At 38.7% G+C, this 23,584-nt stretch overlaps 1 protein-coding gene across 2 annotated transcripts in view; it reads right to left on the bottom strand.

Annotated features, from left to right (window-relative positions):
* LOC126185034 (mucin-5AC-like) overlaps positions 1-23,584 on the bottom strand; it is a 190,803-nt gene that overhangs the window by 160,078 nt on the left and 7,141 nt on the right. Inside the window, exons 1-2 of one of the 2 annotated variants that reach the window (XM_049927774.1) lie at positions 7,317-7,648; positions 7,095-7,154 (exon numbers count right to left, since the gene is read on the bottom strand). In XM_049927774.1, coding sequence (XP_049783731.1) covers positions 7,095-7,154; positions 7,317-7,404 — 148 coding nt within the window. In that variant the 5' untranslated portion in view covers positions 7,405-7,648. Of the gene's footprint in view, positions 1-7,094; positions 7,155-7,316; positions 7,649-23,584 lie in introns of those variants that run through there. The other variant, XM_049927775.1, reaches the window with a different exon arrangement.

Consider the following 23,584-nt stretch of genomic DNA (forward strand, 5'->3'; position numbering starts at 1 on the left):
GTGTAAATTTTATAACAGACAACAGTGCTTTTTAGCACTGAGAATTTACGAATGTTAGGATTCATTGAAGATACAGCCAATTGATACCTATACTGTATCTTTTATGAGAGAGAGAGAGAGAGAGAGAGAGAGAGAGAGAGAGAGAGAGAGAGATCACATGCAGATTAAAGAATTTCAGGTTATATGCATGTCTAGAAACATTTGGTACTCTAATAAGCTTTGTGTGGTTTGGCCTACTGGGCAGACTCCATGTGGAAATTTAGGTGTTTACTGCAACTGCAAAGCAAATACAACAAAACTGTTGGAGGGCTACACTTCAGGCAACCCACACAGATCAAGAAACGGTGTCTCTCATATTTCCCTCACAAAGAAACACACATGTAAAGGAATTTAACTGAAAAGTTGTTAAATTCAATATTATATCACAGGTGCAGCCCCCCCCCCCCCCCACACACACACACACTGCACTTACCCACCGAGAAACAATGTTCTGTATATCAAGAACAGAACACGAAATTACAAAGACAGAAACAGACAAAATTGAGGATTCCAGATTCCAAGAGTAAAAATATGATTCAAGAAACCATCACTTAATTCAGACAGTGATTCACAATGTTTCTGATTGCAGACTCTCACCAGGAATTCATTTTCTTTGTTAAATACAAGTTAACTGAAATTTTGTTATCATATGGCTTCACATGTCAGTAAGCTTCACCTTACCTTAAAGATTTTCTTACCATAACACCACATGCCACAGCAATGAATAATCTGAGAATTAAGTGATACTTGGCAGAAATCTGCAATGAACTAGTAACTGAAAAACAACAAATTAAACTTTTAACACCTTCAGATGCCTAGAACATAAAATATTTTGGGAAATTAAACTTTCATAGTATGCTGCTAGTCTAAGTTACTCAACTGAGAGTACCACTTACAAAATTACAACTTTATGAGAGTCAATGCAAATTACCCAGACTATCTTGAATTAGACTGTTTCCAATATTAAATACATGGTCCCTCAACTATTTCTAACACTAAAGGACAATCTTACAATGAAGACTGGGTAAATTTAACCAGACGCATCACTGATCACTTAACACAGCAAACCACAGGGATTTCACATCAACTGAATAGATGCTTCACTTAAAATCACCATCACTGAAACAGATATGCCCAGACAGAGTTGGTCACTACACCAAACCATCTGACAAAAGCAATGCACGCATTTTCTACTGATGCCATCACCACCTGTCTCATTTTTATTATTTATGTTGCATTTCAGACTGGTTATTTAAAGTGAGGAGCTACCAATCTATCCTGAACACAAATTTTACAGAAATTAAAAACACAATACATCATCTACAAATAAATGTTTACCAAATTTAGCTGCAAGTGAACTTTCACACTTATCCATTCCTATGTAGACACAGAAAAAGACAACTAACTATACAGAAATATGGGAAAGCCACACAAGCAGATGAAAGGTGCAGTTTCGCGTACACACACACACACACACACACACCCACACACACACACACACACACACACACACACACACACACAGTATATTCCTTTATTATTAGAGGCTTGGCAAATCTAGGGGCTAACCTGAAGACAATCACATAAAATGTTACCAAATTAGTCTGGAAAACACCTCAATATCAAATTATAGCACTTTCAACAAACTGTCCAACACAACATACATGAACAAGGAGACTGCTATTCTCTCCAAATGGAGAATTTTGCCCAAAAGCTACAAAATTGTCTGGCTAGGATGTTCCTGTCTGCTACTTGGAGAGTTGCAGCTTATTCACATACTTTCCATCTTATCAAGATGGAGCGGAGCAAACGCATGTATCTGGTAGTAGAGAAACCAAATGCCAGAGAGATTCATAGGGTAAAGTGACCGAAGTATGACAGAAAATTACTTTTAAGGAATAGAGCACTTGTTAGGAAAAAACTGTATATGTTAGGGAGTATAAGCTGCTTTAGCACCGCATTTAATTCTTTAAAAGTTCACAAATACAACAAAACTTTATATTCTTATGTACACTGAAGATATAAAGTCGAGGTCTTAATAATGAGAAAGACTCCCATATACCTTTTTTCTGTGATATTTATGGCATGAAATGTGTATCAGAGTGAACTAAAAATATTTTTTTCCTATTTTTAGTAACGAAGTCAACCAACAATGTTTAGTAAATGTTTTCAATTATACTAAATGCACTTATACCAATACAAAAATAAGACATACACGAAAGAACATTTTTGCGAACATCAACAGGACAAGTCAACAAGATTTCTCATTTGACATTTGCCACTCCAGTAGCAAGATGAGGGATTGGCAATTTCCGTATTACACCACTCTTTATTAATAGAGAAAGGTCTTTTTTGTTTAATTTTAAAATATTCAAGGAAAGTATCAAAATCTGTCTCCTTGGTTGGTTGGTTGCTTTGAGGAAGGAGACCGAACAGCGTGGTCATCGGTCTCATCGGATTAGGGAAGGATTGGGAAGGAAGTCGGCCGTGCCCTTTCAGAGGAACCATCCCGGCATTTGCCTGGAGTGATTTAGGGAAATCACGGAAAACCTAAATCAGGATGGCCGGACGCGGGATTGAACCGTCGTCCTTCCGAATGAGAGTCCAGTGTCTAACCACTGCGCCACCTCGCTCGGTCCTCAGTTGCCTTTCCTCTTCACAGACGTTAACAATAAGGGCTGGTGGGCTGGCGGACGGGCCGGCCGGTCAACCCCCACCCACATCCAACTAGGTGAGGACTAAGTTGGTACCCACACCCCACTTCACATCAAAAGCCTATAAACATCCAGAAAATGTTCTCACACTTGAGCACGAGATTTACTGTAGATTCAAACAGGTGGGTTACACACATTCTGTGCCAAGGAGAGTGGTTGTGCCATGAGGGTTATCCAGCCACCAACTGTCACTAACACTCCCAGAACCCATATAACAATGCCAACCCAATAGTGGAACAGGGAAAGTCAAAGAAGAACATTAAGAGAGATTACATACTACAGCATTAATCATTACTGTACCTATATCACGTAAGTCTTTTACAGTACCATTACATTTCCTCAACAGAAAAACAATCACCTCCCCCTCTACCAAAATTCAACTTTAGAATATCATTACAACATAAATGATGTGATCAAGACTGAACTTTAGTCAAAATATAACAATTAATTGATCACTGTTTTCCAAAAATGTTTACCAAAATTTAAAATTATGTCTACAGCAGGACCTACAAAATATACTAAACAGTCTAGTCTTCAGATTTCATCAATAAGGTAAGGATGTGTTTCTTTATTGCTTAATATCTGAACAATTTCCCTGAAAACAATGACACCTGCCAGTATCAATCTAATGTTACATCTACGCTTTCATATAAATTATTTATCCAACATGAAAATGGGACTTATTTCAGTTGATGCCAAAACAAGTGCACACATCACTGTATTTCTAGTTATAAAAGGAATACTGAAGCCACTGCACATTACACACTTTACTCAATTGGAGCACCAGAAACAAAGTGCCACATACGGAGTTGATAATCACATTGAATATTCTAAGCCCTCAGTATTAATTACTGCACACTCTCATTTTTGCCTTCCCTACTGAAAGTGCAACAGTATCATTTCAACATGTATAAAACATTCCTTCCCCCCCCCCCCCTCTCTCTCTCTCTCTCTCTCTCTGTAACTGACAAAAATGTTAAATTTAATCTCTTGCTGAACAGCAGGAAATCCATTACAATTGAAAGCCACTACTTCAAGTAGTATTTTCACTTATGGCTTGTGATCATCAGCCCAAAGACTGGTCTGATGCAGCTCTCCATCCAAGCATATCCTATGCAAGTCAAAACTTCTCTGTAATTACTGCAGCCTACATCCACCTGAACCTGCTTACTCCAGCCAAATCTTTACAATCTCTTACAGTTTTTAACCCGTCCTCTTTCCATTAAACTAACTATTCCTAGAATCCTTAGGAGATGTCCTATTAACCTATACCTTCTTTTAATCAAGTTCTGCCATGAATTTCCCTTCTCTCAAATTCTTGGCTAAATGCACGCAAGATGTTCAACAAAGATTGCGCACATTGGCAACAATTATATTAAAGTGTGCAGTGCAATAAAAAGTACCCTCTGCCATACATTTTAAAGCATTTCTCAAGACATTGGTTCTGTACACATTTTATTAAGAGTGTGACACGAGCTGTAACCTTTGACCAGCGACAGGAAACGTGAAACAAACAAACTGTATAGCGACTGTAAGCTACAGATCAGTCTGTCACCATAACCAGTATGTCCGCCCCCCCCCCCCCCCTGCTTCCAACCCAATTTGTACCTCGGGCGGAGTTACAGATTGATCTGTCACCACAACCAAGACCCCCCCCCCCCTCAACTTCACACTCCATGGCTTCATCAGCTAACAACAAAACTGTGAACATACACACGATAAAGTGATGTGATATGAGCCATTAACATTACATCACTGGCCAAGGCTGACAATGTAACATTCCTCTTGACCCTAAGGTAAATGTTTTACAATTTTCCTTATCCTGCAGTTCATGCCTTGCTATTGATCCGAAAGGACTCGTCACTGACAATTATATAGCATACAGCTGACACTAAACAACTGCAAATAATTACATTTCAAGTAATGGGAATTTTAACACGAATAACAAATTTGTGGAAATATTAAAACATCTTGGCAAAAACTACTGTGCAAATCAGAACGAAGATTTCTACTACAATAACAAAAACACTAGGCCTGTCAAGTAACTGCTTCACAATCTCATTACTGTCATAGGATGGAGGCCATAGAAGTCATGTAAATAAACTGTTCGGCACATATTGACCCATGAACAACCCAGCATCCACCGAGCAGCCTTTTCTTCCAATACTGATAGGAAAACACATATAATATGTATGTTTTTGAATAGAGTCCGCCTTTAGCAAAACATTTGTTTTTTAACCCAAACATGTTTCACTGCAGTTGCAGCATCTTCAGTGGGCTTTTTACTTTCCATCTGTTAAAGAATGTTCTTTGCCGTTTGTATACATGTAGTTATTAGTTTTTAAATTGTAATTACAGATATTTGAAAAAATAAATAAATTATGAATTCATACCTTTTTACCACATATTGTGGTTTTTCTGATGCGTTGTGTTTCTACAGTGACTTTTTTTGTTTTTGCATAGTTTGTCGTGGTATAAATGGTTGCAGATGAGACACTGTGCAAAACAACGGTCACCGTAGAAACACAACACATCAGAAAAACCACACTATGTGGTAAAAAGGTATGAATTCGTAATCTGTTTTTCAAATATCTGTAATTACAATTAAAAAACTAATAGCTACATCTATACAAACAGCAAAGAACACCCTTTATCTTTAAAAGATGGAAAATAAAAGCCCACTGAAGATACTGCAACTGCAGTGGAACACGTTTGGGTTAAAAAAGAGAAAATGTGTTTTGCTAAAGGCAGACACTATCTAAAAACATACATATTGTTAAAGCAAACACGTAAGAAAAGAGCTTCAACCACAAGAAAACACATACAGTTATTATACAGCTTGATCCCTCCAAACATCACTCTCATAAGGATTACTCTAGATGTCCTAAGGCTATCCTCTGCTTCAAGCAAGTTCTTTAGCTCACTTTACCAACATCTTAATCGTCTGTTTCCCATATTTTAACCCCAAGAACAGATAAATAGTTTATACTAAAAGGATTCTGAAAAAGATTGTTGTATAGTATCTATAGGCCTACTTTACAAGACATTATCATTTATCATATCCCAGCACTGCTGACTTTTCTCAGGCCATTATCAATTTAGAATGACAAAGTTTCACAACAAGCACCATTATGCGTATCTAGCATATGTGCTAAACATTCCACATCACATAACAAATATCATAACAGAAAAAAAATTCTTATAAGCATGTAGGAGGGATGTTAGAATAACACTTCGGCATAATTACAGTACCACAAATAACTAACATGATTTACAAATTTGCAGCAAAACACTGGCCATGAAATTACAAAATTGGCAACAGAAACACACATTTAGAATACATACCCAATACACAAAAAAACCCTGCACAACACATCTTCATATTTTAACTTTAAACACTACTAACACCAACACTACTAACATGAACCATCTATTCACACGAGACACTTTACTTTCATCATATCAATAATGCATTAAACTTCCAAAAACTTTGCATTGGCAGTCATTCACACAGTTTACATTTACATCACCACACATACATACATAAATTTATTTGGACTGCAACAGAAGTACAAATTTTAGCACTGCAAACGACATAATGAAACAAAACTGTCACATTTGTAAAACCAATTTCAAAACTAACCATGAGCAAAATCTTACATCTCACCGAAATGAGAAAGAAGCTGCTTAAGTTACTGCCACAAACAATGTCAATCACCGCCCCCCCCCCACGCACACACACACACACACACACACACACACACACACACACGCACACACACACGCACTCTCTCTCTATACAGTTATTTTCTTTACGAAACCTAGAAAAAAAAATTCGATGAAAATACGGCCTATTTATAATTTAATGGTTCAAACATGTGACTTTTAAACTAACGAAACCTGTACCAAAACGATTATTACTGTTCATTACATAAAATGCCCAAAGCGCACTCAAAATAGGTGACTTTTAATCTTTGCCTGAAGCAGTTAACCGACAGAAAGCTACACAGAAAGTAATACTACCAAGGCACATGCAATACTTCCGTCTTCACAACAGTAAAATACATTAAACATCCCTCGGACACTCTTACTTACACCCAAACTGATACTAACGCTTTCAGGTACTGTAAATAACAAATCTCGAGTTCCTACTTCCTCCAGTGACATTCACCGAATCGTTGATTTTAATATAAATTACTTCCCACCACACTTGGTATTATCCAACAGAACAATAAACAAACACAAAGGGCGGATCATTAGTTATGGAGCACAAGTTAACACACTATGTCCCAGCACAACCTGTTACAACACACACTGAACAGATAAAATTAGTTGCATTACCTTCCTTCGGAAGCCGCATACAGTCTCCCGATGGTCTTGAAGGAGTTTCTTCCTCATCACCTGCGACAACATTTTTAATGATGTTAAATAAACGTAAACAAGGTCTCAACACACTGCATTACTACTACCGATCTGTCTTCTAAGCGCACTTCTTATAGACACATTCCCAAACAGTTATTTTTGCCTATATACGTCAGTCAGCACTAGGGTTATTCAACTTACTCGAAACTTGGCCGTCCTTAATGTGTTCGTACCATTCTGTCCATGATTTCTCGAGAAAAGCACCAAACGGACTTTCCTCGGTAGCCATTTTCACAGCAGTAGTTGCTTACTGTGACGTCAGTGTTTGACGTTTGTACCTTTAATTTCCAAAAGCAATACAAAGACTGGCAAGCATGACATTATTTACTATCTTACATTTCACACTTTTTAATAACAATCAGGAGATAGTGTCAAACGTGAAACTGATTATTTATTCATAGCTAAAAGGAACTTCCAAAGCGGAACAACAAATTTCATCTGTTCTCCAGTCACGGAGTACATGTGATGAAAATATCGTTGCCTTCTTGATATAAAGAAAGTACAGAAAGCATGGTCACAGATGCTCAGAAATTAATAAATTATGCATGGGCGTATGACGTACCTCCATGAAATTATAGAAATATTTTTACAGTTTCGTCTGTGCCATTCAATAAAGAAAGTCACAGACATTATTGACGGGAGTAATATTTTTTTTGCGTGTCAGAGCTTTAAAGCTTATTTACATGAAGTTTGACGATCTACCTCATAACATACATGTCCAGTGAGAAAGTCCCGTTTGGGAAAAAAACGTCTTTTCAAACCAAAATTTATTTTTACAAGGAAGGGCATTTCTTATACTATTTTTCTACGTAGTTACCAACATAGTTCAGAGATTTTTCATAGCGGGTAACCAACTTTTCTATGCCCTCTTCACAGAAAGATGTCGTCAGTAAAGACAGCCACTGCTGAACACCTTTTCTTGCATCGGTTTGTGCTTGTTGAGTTCCTGGGAAGTGTCAACAGGTAATAGGGGGAACAGGCAATGGAGAGCATCAGACAGCTTTGTGATAAATCTTGAAAATAGAATTGATCTGTTGCCTCAGTCAGAATCGAATGAGCCTCATGTAGCTGAAGCTGTAGAAAGGGCACAACAAGCTTTCAAGGACTTGAAAAAGGTAGGGAAATTTGTAAAGAGAAAGAAAGTTCTGTTGTTAGTTAGTTCCCATGGTAGAGGTGTTGGCCAACTACTGCAGGAAAATCTAGGTCCAGAGTACCAGGTCACAAACTTTTTCAAGTCTAGTGCAGATCTGGGTCAGGTAACAGAGGATATAGGTTCTTTATGCAAGGATTTCACGAAGGAGGATGCCGTGGTTATAGTGGGTGGTCCGGGAAATAGCATTGACAGAGACTCTGAATATTCCATAGAGAGTGACCTGGTGAAGATTGCATCAGCAACGAAGCATACGAGTGTGGGATTTGTGTCTGTGTTGAGACACCATGATCGGCCTCATTTGAACTCTTCTGTAGGGAGGGTGAACTTGGAGTGGCTGCTTAGGACAGATATAGAGTCCCATATTGCTTTGCTTCTTGTGGATGCTATCGATAGGTGGGACAACACTAGCCATGGCCTTCACCTCAATAGGAAAGGGAAGGGAAAACTGTCTGGGTTGATTGCAGAAAACTTAAGGGGGGACACTGTCACAAGTGGTAATATACCAGTGGTCACTGGTGTCAGAGGGATACAGTTTTTTGGATAGGGAAGGGGGATGGAAAACGAGTTTTAAGAGAGATTGGCAGACACACTCAGTTTGAGAAAACAGATGAACAGGAGTCAGATTTTAGCATACATCCTCCATTTAAACAATGTTTAACATAAAGTAATGAGAAACTGCCAGTTCATCTTCACCAAAGTTGTTATAATCCCATTAGTATGCAGTATCAGTTATCATTATTACACCAGAACATTCCGGGACTCAGAAATAAAGTTGATGAACTACTCATTTGTATCGATGAAATGAATTCATCTAACCAAATTGACATAATCTGCCTCTCTGAACATCAAGTGACCACTGGTATAGATATGTTAGACATTTGAGGATTTAAGCTAGCTTCCTACTTCTGCAGAGTAGATATGGATGGAGAAGGAGTTGCCACATTTATTAAAAACTGCCATAAATTTAATGATTTAGTAATCTGTGGCAGCACAAATCGTTCAGTCTAATCTCCATAATATCAGAAAACTGTTCTATAACATCCAAAGAACATGCTGGAACTACTTAGAATAGTGCATTATAAACCCAAGTAACATTTATTTTCCATCCCAGCACTTTCTTATGTCACACTTTTCGTTCTCTCTTTCAAACCAACCCACTAACCAAACATAAAAATCATATCTACCAGCTATTTATTCTTGATCTTTTATTTTCTCAAAGATTACAACTCCTGCTTCAATACTGAAGTGAAAGGTTTGGTATGACACTATGAAATCATATTTGAATACGTTATCTCAAAGTACTTCTTAAAATACTAATTAATTTATTACACTGTGTTAAATATTTCTCTGCTGATTTACTGCTGCTGCCTTCAAATGAACAGCCTCTGGTAGTGAGAGGCTGGATGAACAGGTTGCTGTGGGAGGAGCTCGAAGAACTGATTCTGTGACAATTGTGGATGCACATTTCTCGACCTCTGCTAATGGGTGGAGAATTATAGGACCTACCCCCCACTCCCTTCTCGCCTTAATAGGCCAGGAATACACTAAGGTTAGGAAGCAGCTACTAGCGAGCAAAGTATGTGCGGGAAGTAAATATTGGTTTCTTATGGTACAGAAATGCCCACTAAGAACATGTTCCGGTCTTAGACAGGGAAAAATATTATCTCTATTAATTAAAGACAGTAGCATTTATATGTAAGATCAGTAAAAGACAATGTCAATGCTGGACTGTGGCAGTGTCTACGGAAAGGTCGCAGAATCAATCTCACTTATAGACAGTAAAAATATCCACATATTACTAGGGACAGAATGTTAACAGCAGTAAAATTCTAAATTTCAGTTCAAAAATGTACACTACAAAGATAAAGAACATCAGTAGTGGCGGCATGTTCATAGCAGCAAAAATACAATTATATCTAGTATTGATAATACAGATTATGAATGTTAATAATTATGCTGTGTCTACAATCAGATATGGTACTCTGCTATATACACACATCAAAAAGTTATGCCTACCCCGGTTCCCAGAATTCCTGAAGATAGACCTTGAATGTGGATATTGTGTCACAGACACAGGCACTTTGACTGTTCAGAGACATCACTAAACCACTAACAACCATTCCTGAGCAGCGCCTATTAGATGGAATGGGTCCGATAGAAGATCAGTTCCAGTCATTCCACCAGGAAGGAGGTACACGGCTCATGTTGTCTGTAGTTCAACCATACCTAGACAGTGAATACCGGGGCTCGATCACGTCTGCATTGTTACTTTGTGGCAGGAAGGGCTCTCAACAAGGGAAGTGTCCAGGTGTATTGGAGTGAACCAAAGCGATGTTGTTCAGACATGGAGGAGATACAGAGAAACAGGAACTGACTATGACATGACTCGCTCAGGCCGCCCAAGTTCTACTACTGCAGTGGATGAGCGATAACTATGGGTTATCGCTCGGACGAACCCTGACATCAACGACACCATGTTGAATAACGCTTTTCGTGTAGCCACAGGACGTCTTTTTACGACTCAAACTGTGCGCAGTAGGCTGCATGATGGGGAATTTCACTCCCGATGCCCATGGCGAGGTCCACCTTTGCAACCGCGACCACAGATGGGCCCAACAACATGCTGAATGGACCGCTCAGGATTGGCATCACGTTGTCTTCACTGATGAGTGTCGCACATGCCTTCAACCAGACAAACGTTGGACACGTGTTTGGAGGCAACACAGTCAGGCCGAACGCCTTAGATACACTGTCCAGCGAGTGCATCATGGAGGTTCCCTGCTGTTTTGGCGTGGTATTACGTGGGGCCGACTTACGCCGCTGGTGATCATGGAAGGCGCCATAATGGCTGTACGATACGTGAATGCCATCCTCCGACCAATAGTGCAACCAATCGGCAGAATATTGGCTAGGCATTCGTCTTCATGGACGACAATTAGCGCCCCCATTGTGCACATCTTGTGAATGACTTCCTTCAGGATAACGACATCGCTTAACTAGAGTGGCCAGCATTTTCTAGAGACATGAACCCTGTCGGAAATGCCTGGGATAGATTTAAAAGGACTGTTTATCGACAACGAGACCCAGCAACCACTCTGGGAGATATACGCAGAATCGCCATTGAAAAGTGGGACAATCAGGAGTAACAGTGCCTTGATGAACTTGTGTATAGTACGCCACGACGAAAACAAGCATGCATAACTGCAAGAGGATGTGCTACTGGGTATTAGAGGTACCGGTGTGTACAGAAATCATTATCACTACCTCCAAAGATCTCGCTGTATGGTGGCACAACATCCAACATGTGGCTTTCATGTGCAATAAAAAGGGTGGAAATGATGTTTATGTTGATCTCTATTCCAATTTTCTGTACAGGTTCCGGAACTCTCTGAACTGAGGTGATGCAAAACTTTTTTTGAACGGTGTATATATTTATACATACAGTATAGCGCTGTGTTCACCATCTGTACACAGTAATATCCACTGAAGACGCAAGCAAAGGCAGTATGCAGTAGGGTACCACACAGCTAAAATCAATCACCACTCATGTTTATAACGCAATTTCTCCTTAAAATGCACCACACAGGTGTGCATAACAGGTAGTGCATTATGCTCCTTCCACACGATTTACAAGTATAGGGTGTTTCATATTTATATATTTGTTTCTACAGAAGTTAGGGCAGCTGTTACGCTGCTCTTCAGTTCTTCTGTATCATGAGATAAAGGGAAGATGATCACACTTTCCTTCACATATCCCCACAAGAAAAAATCGGATAGGCTCATGCCTAGCAATCTTAGAGATTAACAACACAGGGCTATTTCTCAGTGTCCCATGCTCTATCAAGAGTGTGTTGAATATTGTTATTGTTTAAACTGTTTAATCAAAATCTTAATATCATTCTCGTTTTGTCCTTTATTCAATGTTGCAGTTTTTCTATTGGGTAAATATTTAATTCTATATACTGGGTGTCTGAGAGTGAGTGTGTGCCATCGTATGGGACTTAACTGCTAAGGTCATCAGTCCCTAAGCTTACACATTACCTAACCTAAACTATCCTAAGGACAACCGCATACACTCATGCCCGAAGGAGAACTCGAACTTCCGCCGGGACCAGCCGCACAGTCCATGACTGCTGCGCCCTAGACCGCTCAGCTAATCCCGCATAGCAGGTGTCTCAGAAGTGATGATAAATATTCAACGGTGGGACAGGAATGATCATTCAAAGCAAAAACGTCAAGTAAACATGGACTCTAAAACGAATACCTTAAGAACTATCAGCAATTCTTGATCTTCAACACTCTGAAACAAATGTCTTCTACTGCAAGCTGTTTGCTTTCCATATTTGAGGAAAGGGTAATATGGACCACAACAACAAAAATGTCCGCTAAACATCTGCTTTAAGATGCATACTGTAAAAGTTATGAGCACTTGTTTATTAGAAAAGTTGTGTTCCAAAGTAGCGAAGATGTCTTCATATCTCTTAAGGTATGCATTTTAAAGCACATGTTTACTGGACTTTTTTCTTAGTTTGGTCCATACTAACACTTCCAAAAATATGGAAAGCAAAGAGCTTGCAGTGGAAGAGATTTGTTCCACAGTATCAAAGTTCAAGAATTGCTCACAGATTTTAAGAGATGCGCCTTAGAACCGATGTTTACTAGACTTTTTTTGTTTCGAATGATCATTCCTGTCATATCTCTCAATATTGACCATCACTTCTTTAACGCCCTGTATAGCTATACAAACTCCAGAAATAGTTAATTAGCAGAATGGATCTACATTAACTATCTCCAGAAATTGTTTCCTTAATTCTAAACAACTTCTTTGCATACTTACATCAGGGGTACAGTTTTCATTAACTTCCTCATTCTTAGCGGATACATTAGTTTCTTTGGCTTTTTGAGTATGCCATCAGAGAAATATTTCTCTTCTTTTTTGTGTCATAGAGTCAACACAACAGTATCTGATATCGGGAATATGTCCTATGAAGTTGTCATATTCCTATGTTTAAGCAAATATGGGAAATAGCCTTTCTTTAATTAATTCAAATCAAACGTTTCTGGGATGCTATTAAATGGACTTTGTACGAAATTAAGCAGAGAATTAGTAGACAGTATGCTGCTTGATACTTTATTTTAGTATATAAGCTTATTTTGGCTTTATTGCTGTCATTAGGACATGTCCTGATGCCGTAGATGGACGCATGTGAAGTATGAATAAACTAATTGTTGGTTGTAATGTACTTTAAGATGACATATGTCCATCTACAAAGTCACGACATGTACTGATGGAGGCAGTAAAGCCAAAATAAGCTTGTGTACTAGATTACAATATCGAGCAGCATACTGTCTACTAATGCTCTGTATAATATCTTACTGTGGCATAATATATGTTGCAGGTCCCACAATAAAGAAACTTCAACGGAATTGCTGCTATCTATAATTTTTTAGCCTAGTAGTTTTGTCTCCAGTAACAATAGTTTAATACCTGTGTCGCTGGTATATGGTTTTATTGTATTTTCGACACAAGGGTTCAGATTGAATTAGGGATCATAAACATTAGCATGATTATCTATATACATGGTGGTCCATTGATAGTGACCGGGCCAAATATCACATGAAGTAAGCACCAAACGAAAAACTACAAACAACGAAACTTGTCTAGCTTGAAGGAGGAAACCAGATGACGCTATGGTTGGATCGCTAGATGGCACTGCCAATAGGTCAAACGGATATAAACTGCGTTTTTTTAAAAATAGGAATCCCAATTATTTTATTACATATTCGTGTAATATGTAAAGAAATATGAATGTTTTAGTTGGACCACTTTATTCGCTTTGTGATAGATGGCGCTGTTATAGCCACAAACATATAAGTACGTGGTATCACGTAACATTCCGCCAGTGTGAACGGTATTTGCTTCGTGATACATTACCCGTGTTAAAATGAACCGTTTACCAATTGCGGAAAAGGTCGATATCGTGTTAATGTATGGCTATTGTGACCAAAATGCCCAACAGGCGTGTGCTATGTATGCTGCTCGGTATCCTGGACGACATCATCCAAGTGTCCAGACCGTTCGCCAGATAGTTAAGTTATTTAAGGAAACAGGGAGTGTTCAGCCGCATGTGAAACGTCACCCACGACCTGCAACAAATGATGATGCTCAAGTAGGTGTTTTAGCTGCTGTCGCGGCTAATCCGCTCATCAGTAGGAGACAAATTGCCCGAGAATCGGGAATCTCAAAAACGTCGGTGTTAAAAATGCTACATCAACATCGATTGCACCCGTACCATATTTCTATGCACCAGGAATTGCACGGCGACGACTTTGAACGTCGTGTACAGTTCTGCCACTGGGCACTAAAGAAATTACACGACAACGACAGATTTTTTGCACGGGTTCTATTTAGCGACGAAGTGTCATTCACCAACAGCGGTAACGTAAACCGGCGTAATATGCACTATTGGGCAACGGAAAATCCACGATGGCTGCGGCAAGTGGAATATCAGCGACCTTAGCGGGTTAATGTATGGAGCGGCAGTATGGGAGGAAGGATAATTGGCCCCCATTTTATCGATGGCAATCTAAATGATGCAATGTATGCTGATTTCCTATGTAATGTTCTACTGATGTTACTACAAGATGTTTCACTGCATGACAGAAGGGCGATGTAGTTCCAACATGATGGATGTCTGGCACGTAGCTCACATGCGGTTGAAGCGGTATTGAATAGCATTTTTCATGATAGGTGGATTGGTCGTCGAAGCACCGTACCATGACCCGCCATTCACCGGATCTGACGTCCCCGGATTTCTTTCTGTGGGAAAAGTTGAAGGATATATGCTATCGTGATCCACCGACAACACCTGACAACATGCGTCAGCGCATTCTCAATGCATGTGCGCACATTACGGAAGGCAAACTGCTCTTGAGAGGAATGTCGTTACACATATTGCCAAATACATTGAGGTTGACGGACATCATTTTCAGCATTTATTGCATTAATGTCGTATTTACAAGTAATCGCGCTGTAACAGCATGTGTTCTCAGAAATGATAAGTTCATAAAGGTACATGTATCACATTGGAACAACCGAAATAAAATGTTCAAACGTACCTACATACTGTATTTTAACTTAAAAAACCTACCTGTTAATAACTGTTCATCTAAAATTGTGAGCCATATGTTTGTGACTATCACAGCGCCATCTATCACATAGCGAAAAAAGTGGTCCAGCTAAAACATTCGTACTTTTTTACGTACTACACGAATATGTAATAAAATATGGGGGTTCCTATTTTAAAAAACGCAGTTGATTTCAGTTTTGGCCTATGGCAGCGCCATCTAGCGGGCCATTCATAGCGCCATCTGATTTCCCCCTTCAAGCTAGACAAGTTTCGTTCTTTGTAGTTTTTTCGTTTGAAGCTTATTTCGTGAGATATTTGGCCCAGTCACAATCAATAGACCAACCTGTATATTTATTAGATATCATCCACTTACAGAAAGGATTATTAGAACTAAATTTAAAATGGTGAGCTATAATAATATTTGTAATGTGTATTTTTATTTATTTTTATCCTCATAATCGAACCACATGTATTTCGCAATGTAAGTGCAGATAACTTTCATTTAAACAGTATCTTTACAGCTAGATTTGTTAAAGATAGGTTTGAACAGCACATAAGTATTACAGAGATGATTCAGGAACTCAAATGGCAATCCCTAGAGGGAAGGCGACATTCTTTGCAAGAAACGCTGATGAGCAAATCTAGAGAGCTCATATTTGAAGCTGACTGGACACAATTCTACAGCCGCCAACATACATTGAGCATAAGGACCATGAAGATAAGATACAAGAAATAAGGGCTCATACAGAGGCATATAGACAATCGTTTTTCCCTCACGCTATTTGAGAGTGGAACAAGAAAGGAAATGACTAGTAGTAGTACAGTGTACCCTCTGCCACGCACCATATGGGGGCTTATGGAGTATCTATGTAGCTGCAGATGACGATTCAAATTTTTTACCTGTAACTGTGTTATTGCATTTGGAATGCTCGAAAATATAATAATTTTTGTATGCGCCACATCCAATTTTGTAGATTTTTGACGTCCTTTGACTTTAATTTATGTACCTTCATCATCACAGTAATAACAGTAATATGACAATCCTAAGTTAGCTCTCATTCCGTTAGTTACATCAAAGTGGCTTTAGTTCTTGTACATATATAAGTTTATTGCTTTATCAGTGCCACGATAGATAACTACATGGAAATCCTAAGTGCATACTATATATATATATATATATATATATATATATATATATATATATATATATATATATGAATATAATAGAGGGAAACATTCCACGTGGGAAAAATATATCTAAAAACAAAGATGATGAGACTTACCAAACAAAAGCGCTGGCAGGTCGATAGACACACAAAGAAACACAAACATACGCACAAAATTCAAGCTTTCGCAACAAACGGTTGCTTCGTCAGGAAAGAGGGAAGGAGAGGGAAAGACGTCTTTCCCTCTCCTTCCCTCTTTCCTGACGAAGCAACCGTTTGTTGCGAAAGCTTGAATTTTGTGTGTATGTTTGTGTTTCTTTGTGTGTCTATCGACCTGCCAGCGCTTTTGTTTGGTATGTCGCATCATCTTTGTATATATATATATATATATATATATATATATATATGTGGACGTATAATCTCTCTCCAACATGTTTAATATCTTCTAGAGTAAATCCTTCTTCGTTGTTGTCTCCTAATTGATTACATAATTTGGTAGTTAACTCTTTTTTGTAATTTGTACTTATCTTACTTATCTCCTCTGCTACAATCTTGATTGCAGCCCCAATTTGTCCTCTACATAAGATTATATTTCGATGATATATAATGCCCCTGTTATAACTCAAGGGAAGTATAGATTATCATTAATTTTCATTCATGTAGTACTTATTCTAGTCTTTTTATCATCAGCTGAATTTATTACTTTATAACCTGTACCACATGTGAGCATTACTAACATTTTAATAGCAAATGTGGTATTTCCTATATTAATAGACTCATCAGATGTTATATATACACTCCTGGAAATTGAAATAAGAACACCGTGAATTCATTGTCCCAGGAAGGGGAAACTTTATTGACACATTCCTGGGGTCAGATACATCACATGATCACACTGACAGAACCACAGGCACATAGACACAGGCAACAGAGCATGCACAATGTCGGCACTAGTACAGTGTATATCCACCTTTCGCAGCAATGCAGGCTGCTATTCTCCCATGGAGACGATCGTAGAGATGCTGGATGTAGTCCTGTGGAACGGCTTGCCATGCCATTTCCACCTGGCGCCTCAGTTGGACCAGCGTTCGTGCTGGACGTGCAGACCGCGTGAGACGACGCTTCATCCAGTCCCAAACATGCTCAATGGGGGACAGATCCGGAGATCTTGCTGGCCAGGGTAGTTGACTTACACCTTCTAGAGCACGTTGGGTGGCACGGGATACATGCGGACGTGCACTGTCCTGTTGGAACAGCAAGTTCCCTTGCCGGTCTAGGAATGGTAGAACGATGGGTTCGATGACGGTTTGGATGTACCGTGCACTATTCAGTGTCCCCTCGACGATCACCAGTGGTGTACGGCCAGTGTAGGAGATCGCTCCCCACACCATGATGCCGGGTGTTGGCCCTGTGTGCCTCGGTCGTATGCAGTCCTGATTGTGGCGCTCACCTGCACGGCGCCAAACACGCATACGACCATCATTGGCACCAAGGCAGAAGCGACTCTCATTGCTGAAGACGACACGTCTCCATTCGTCCCTCCATTCACGCCTGTCGCGACACCACTGGAGGCGGGCTGCACGATGTTGGGGCGTGAGCGGAAGACGGCCTAACGGTGTGCGGGACCGTAGCCCAGCTTCATGGAGACGGTTGCGAATGGTCCTCGCCGATACCCCAGGAGCAACAGTGTCCCTAATTTGCTGGGAAGTGGCGGTGCGGTCCCCTACGGCACTGCGTAGGATCCTACGGTCTTGGCGTGCATCCGTGCGGCGCTGCGGTCCGGTCCCAGGTCGACGGGCACGTGCACCTTCCGCCGACCACTGGCGACAACATCGATGTACTGTGGAGACCTCACGCCCCACGTGTTGAGCAATTCGGCGGTACGTCCACCCGGCCTCCCGCATGCCCACTATACGCCCTCGCTCAAAGTCCGTCAACTGCACATACGGTTCACGTCCACGCTGTCGCGGCATGCTACCAGTGTTAAAGACTGCGATGGAGCTCCGTATGCCACGGCAAACTGGCTGACACTGACGGCGGCGGTGCACAAATGCTGCGCAGCTAGCGCCATTCGACGGCCAACACCGCGGTTCCTGGTGTGTCCGCTGTGCCATGCGTGTGATCATTGCTTGTACAGCCCTCTCGCAGTGTCCGGAGCAAGTATGGTGGGTCTGACACACCGGTGTCAATGTGTTCTTTTTTCCATTTCCAGGAGTGTATATCTCTAATGTAATTTCACAGAAATTGAACATTTTGTTTATTGTTGGCTGATGCTGTATGACCCATAGAAACATGATAAACTATTTTTGGATTTATGACTGTTGAATTCACCTTAGTTAGTTATCTTTTTATTTACTTGTACAATGGAACTAAGTGCTTGTGTTATATAATTTTTTTAAATTACTGATATTGAGTTTATTAACATGATCAGCATTAAACACAATTTTGTAGTCAGCAGACCATGCTTTAAATTTCTCAAACATTTTGAACTTATTTATTTAATTTCAAATAAATATTGGTTTGATAGTTCGTCTATTTCTACTTCCTCAAACAGTTTTGAAAAGTAATTCTTGTTAGGTGCTCGATTTGTTCTTGATATAGCCTTATGAAATAATTCTTTATGGAATGTAAACGGTTGCAATGTAAGTGAATAAAATAATTCTGATTTCTTTAATTTGATATGGCCTCTAATAGCGAGATTTCAAGCTAAAGCTTTTACTCTCACTAATTTTGTATCACTTAGGTTTGCTGTATGTGATTATGGCTATTTCCAATAAACTGCATCAGTCCACTTTTATGTAACCTGGAGTAATCTTGAAGGTTTAAGCTCAGTAATATATTTACAAAATTCATATGTAACTTTTTTAATTTTTCTTATTACCTTCATAGTATCTTTTGCTATAGTAACATACACATTCTTTAAATGCATTATGATGCCCATCTTTTCGAAATGTATGAATTTACAATTCCTCAATACCTTTTTTTAGTGCTATACTGAGCACAAATTTTGGTGTTTTTCTTTTATTATACATAAAAATATCTAATTTCACATTATATCTTCATCATCAACATACAAGTCAGTTATATGTTCTCTCACACTACTACTATACTCGCAGTCATAACACTTAATAGGTTTTGTAAATTGAGAAAAAGAATCTTCATATATTCTTCATTATATGGGCAATATGTGATAAATAACTTCTTCTTACATCTATCACAAAATACATTTTCGTACTCATATAAGTTATATATATCAAATATTTGAATAATGTAATGTATTCAATATATATGCAATTTCATTTAACATGGTAGACATTCTAACACACGTACCTTTTTAACTGATGTATCTATCATACATTTATATACAATATTTCAAGCAGTCAGTGCTTTGAAATCATCCTTTTCTATCATTTAGGCACATCTACCTGTTAATATAATTTCGAAATCATTATTGTGCTCCAGAAATGTTTTGCACCCCCATTTGGTATTTATGTTATCTACATTTGTAATATGATACGCATTACCTATTTTAGTGTCACGCAGTTTCTACAGTGGTATATTTTTATGGGGCTGAGTCCATGAATTCAAGGTAGCATAAGCATTGCTTATTCCTTTCGTACCTGAAGTAAGAATCTAACTATATTTAAAAAGCAGTTCCAGATTGCCTATGCTGTTTGTGAGAACTCCAAGCAACAGGAAGACTGTCATAATATTCTTGTGCTTCTGTCCAACAGAAGTTTTTCAAAACCTGCAGATCCAGCTATTTGTCATGAGAGATGGGTGTTGGTCTGAAAATGTAAAGTCGAAGATTTTATAATTTGAAACAGTATCATAGTAAAAAAATCAACAAGGCTTGGAGATTATCTTGCAGTCTTAGTGGGATAGAAAACTCAGGTAAATCAGACTGTAGTCCATTCGATCCCTGAGCTGGATGAGCCGATTTCAGAGCAGCAGTCTCCCATGCTCCATTATAGTTGTCCTGAATTTTACAAACCTTGGTTGAGTTATGTATATGATGCGTTCTTTAACTGGATGTATAGGAAAAGGACACTTCTACTTGTACAAGAACTTCAGGAATGCTGTCCATTGGCGAAAAGTTTGAGATGCAGCTTCACCAACATTAAATGGTGAAGGCTTTAACAGAGCTGATATTAACACCTCTGTCCAATCTTTGGGAACTTCTGTATGAACTTTCTTGTAAACAAGTTCCATGTTTTTATCACATTCCAAATAAGAATTTCGGCTTGTTTGAAATTTTACTTTTACAGTATCATATCTCTTCTCTGCAGTAACTAAACTGTGCAAAAATCGAATAAATTTGTAGTTCTTATTTTGGCCAGAACATGAATCACAAAATATGTCCAGTTATTTCATGGCCATGCCAAGGTAATTGTAACAAAATGTATGAATCATTGAGCAAACTTCATCACCACACTTTATGGCAGCACATTCAGGGTACAGGAAGAATGTACTCTCTGTATCTGATAATCAGTGCATCCTGTCCACCTGGTTAGCTGGGTGGTAACGTGCTTGTCTCCCATGCCCTGGACTCAGGTTCGATTCCCAGTCAGGATGGAGATTTTCTCTGCTTGTGGACTGGGTCTTGTGTTGTCCTCATCATTGTTTCATCCACATCTACGACCCCAAGTCGCCTAATGTGGTGCCGACTGAAATAAGGCTTGCACTTGGCGGCTGAACCTGAATGGGACCTCCTGGCCAACAAAACCATACGATCATTTCATTTTTCTTCAGTGCATGTTGAATGCATATACAGATAATTGCTGTTCACAGTGCACAACCTTAGTTGTAATATTAGGCAGAGGCAGGTTATTTCCAAAATCCCTACACACGGTCCTTCGACTTTGCTTCTTAGATTTTTTCTTCCTCTCATAAAATGCTCTCTTACATTGTCTGGAATTTCCAATATAAAGTCATCAAATAATACAAATGAATTGTCTTCACATTCATCCAATGATACAATGTCATTGTTGTTACTAATAAATAATGTTAAGAGGCAGCTGTTGATTCTTCAATTTTTATGTTGTTTTATATTTGTTTATATTTCCAAAATCCCTACACAAGGTCCTTCGACTTTGCTTCTTAGATTTTTTCTTCCTCTCATAAAATGCTCTCTTACATTATCTGGAATTTCCAATATTAAGTTATCAAATAATACAAATGAATTGTCTTCACATTCATCCAATGATACAATGTCATTGTTGTTTCTAATAAATGATGTTAAGAGGCAGCTGTTGATTCTTCAATTTTTATGTTGTTTTATAAGCTCTTGCCCCTTTGATTGCTCTGAGGTTTTGGAGTAAATGTATAAATGGTTTGTTTCCTTCCAGTTCGACCACCCAGGTGCTGAAACATAGTTATCAATCATGAATGTTGTTTTACAATGCCCACTTGGTCCAATTTTTGCACATGGAATTGAATTAGGTAAATGCTCTCCATGCTTTTTTTTTACTTTTTCTCTGTAATTCTTATTTTTGGCTTCCAATTTATCTTCATTTAATTACTAATAAATGACTAGATTAAATCAACTAAGTGGTAATTCATCACAGCTCAAGAAATGTTTGACCATACCCATAAGAGGTAATTTCAATAGCTTATTATTTTTTTGTACTTTAGAAAACTTTTTAACTCCAAATGCCACATCAAAATAATAAAATGTACTGTGAAGGAGATACAACACTAGTTCCTGTTGACCATTCAACTTTGAAAAACTTAGAAAAATTTATTCATACAAAGAAGCCTAATATAAACATTAAAGCAGACAAAAAAGTCGAGTTACTACTGACTGTGATCTTAGGCTGTACATGGATTTAAAAAAAGTGCTGGAAGTGTGCTAAGATTTAGTAATCAAACTATTGCAGCTAATGAAAAGACCATAACTGATGATATTCCTAAATTATACTGTTTGAATTAGTAAATGCAAATTTTAATATAACTGATGGAAGATATGTAAAGCAAATTGATCACTTTCATAGTGAAACTAATATTATTGCTTCATTTAAGCCAATGCTGGATTGGGTGCTCCTATAATTTATGACCCATAAAAACCTTTATTTCACCAATTCATGATAAAATTCAGGATATAGCAATAACGATAACTGATGAAAATGTTTATCTTATCGACTTCAATGATTTTATTGTAACAGTTATTCTAAAGATGAAAGACTGATTTTATTCCCAATAAACAAACAAGATTGAAAGCTTTCGATTTAATTATTTTCCTCTGAAAGAGAAGAGTAAAGGTGACCTAAATATTCATAACAAAAGTACAAAGATTAACATTCATAATGGTGATGCATGAGTGCATCCTAATCATGGTCAGTTGTACATGAGCTTTACGATTATTCAAGCTCATGGAATAGATATCCCAACATATGAAGGTAAATCCAATAAAAAGCTATTTGATAACTATGAAGCAAATATATTTGACTTTATAATCATAATGAAAAAAAGCACTCAGTCTTCAGGCCACGAGTAGCCTACTAGGACCATCTGACCGCTATGTCATCTTCAGAGGAGGATGTGGATAGGGGGGGCGTGGGGTCAGCACACCACTCTCCCGGTCGTTATGATGGTATTCTTGACTGAAGCCCCTACTATTCGCTCGAGTAGCTCCTCTATGGGCATCACGAGGGTGAGTGCACCCCAAAAAATGGCAACAGTGCATGGCAGCTGGATGGTCACCCACCCAAGTGCCGGCCACACCCAACAGCGCTTAACTTCGGCGATCTCACGGGAAACGGTGTATTCACTGTGGCAAGGCCGTTGCCATAATCATAATGAAAGTAAATAATATGTTCTCTAGAATGAAACATCGATTTATTTCATCATCAGTTTTATCGTTGCCATCTCTTGGTGATAAAACATGCATAGAGTCTCATATAATTAACAATGGAAAAACCAAAAACAAGAATAATGAAGAACTTTATACACTAGAAAGGA

The sequence above is a fragment of the Schistocerca cancellata genome, chromosome 4, assembly GCF_023864275.1.
Source record: "Schistocerca cancellata isolate TAMUIC-IGC-003103 chromosome 4, iqSchCanc2.1, whole genome shotgun sequence".
Taxonomy (NCBI): Eukaryota; Metazoa; Arthropoda; class Insecta; order Orthoptera; family Acrididae; genus Schistocerca; species Schistocerca cancellata.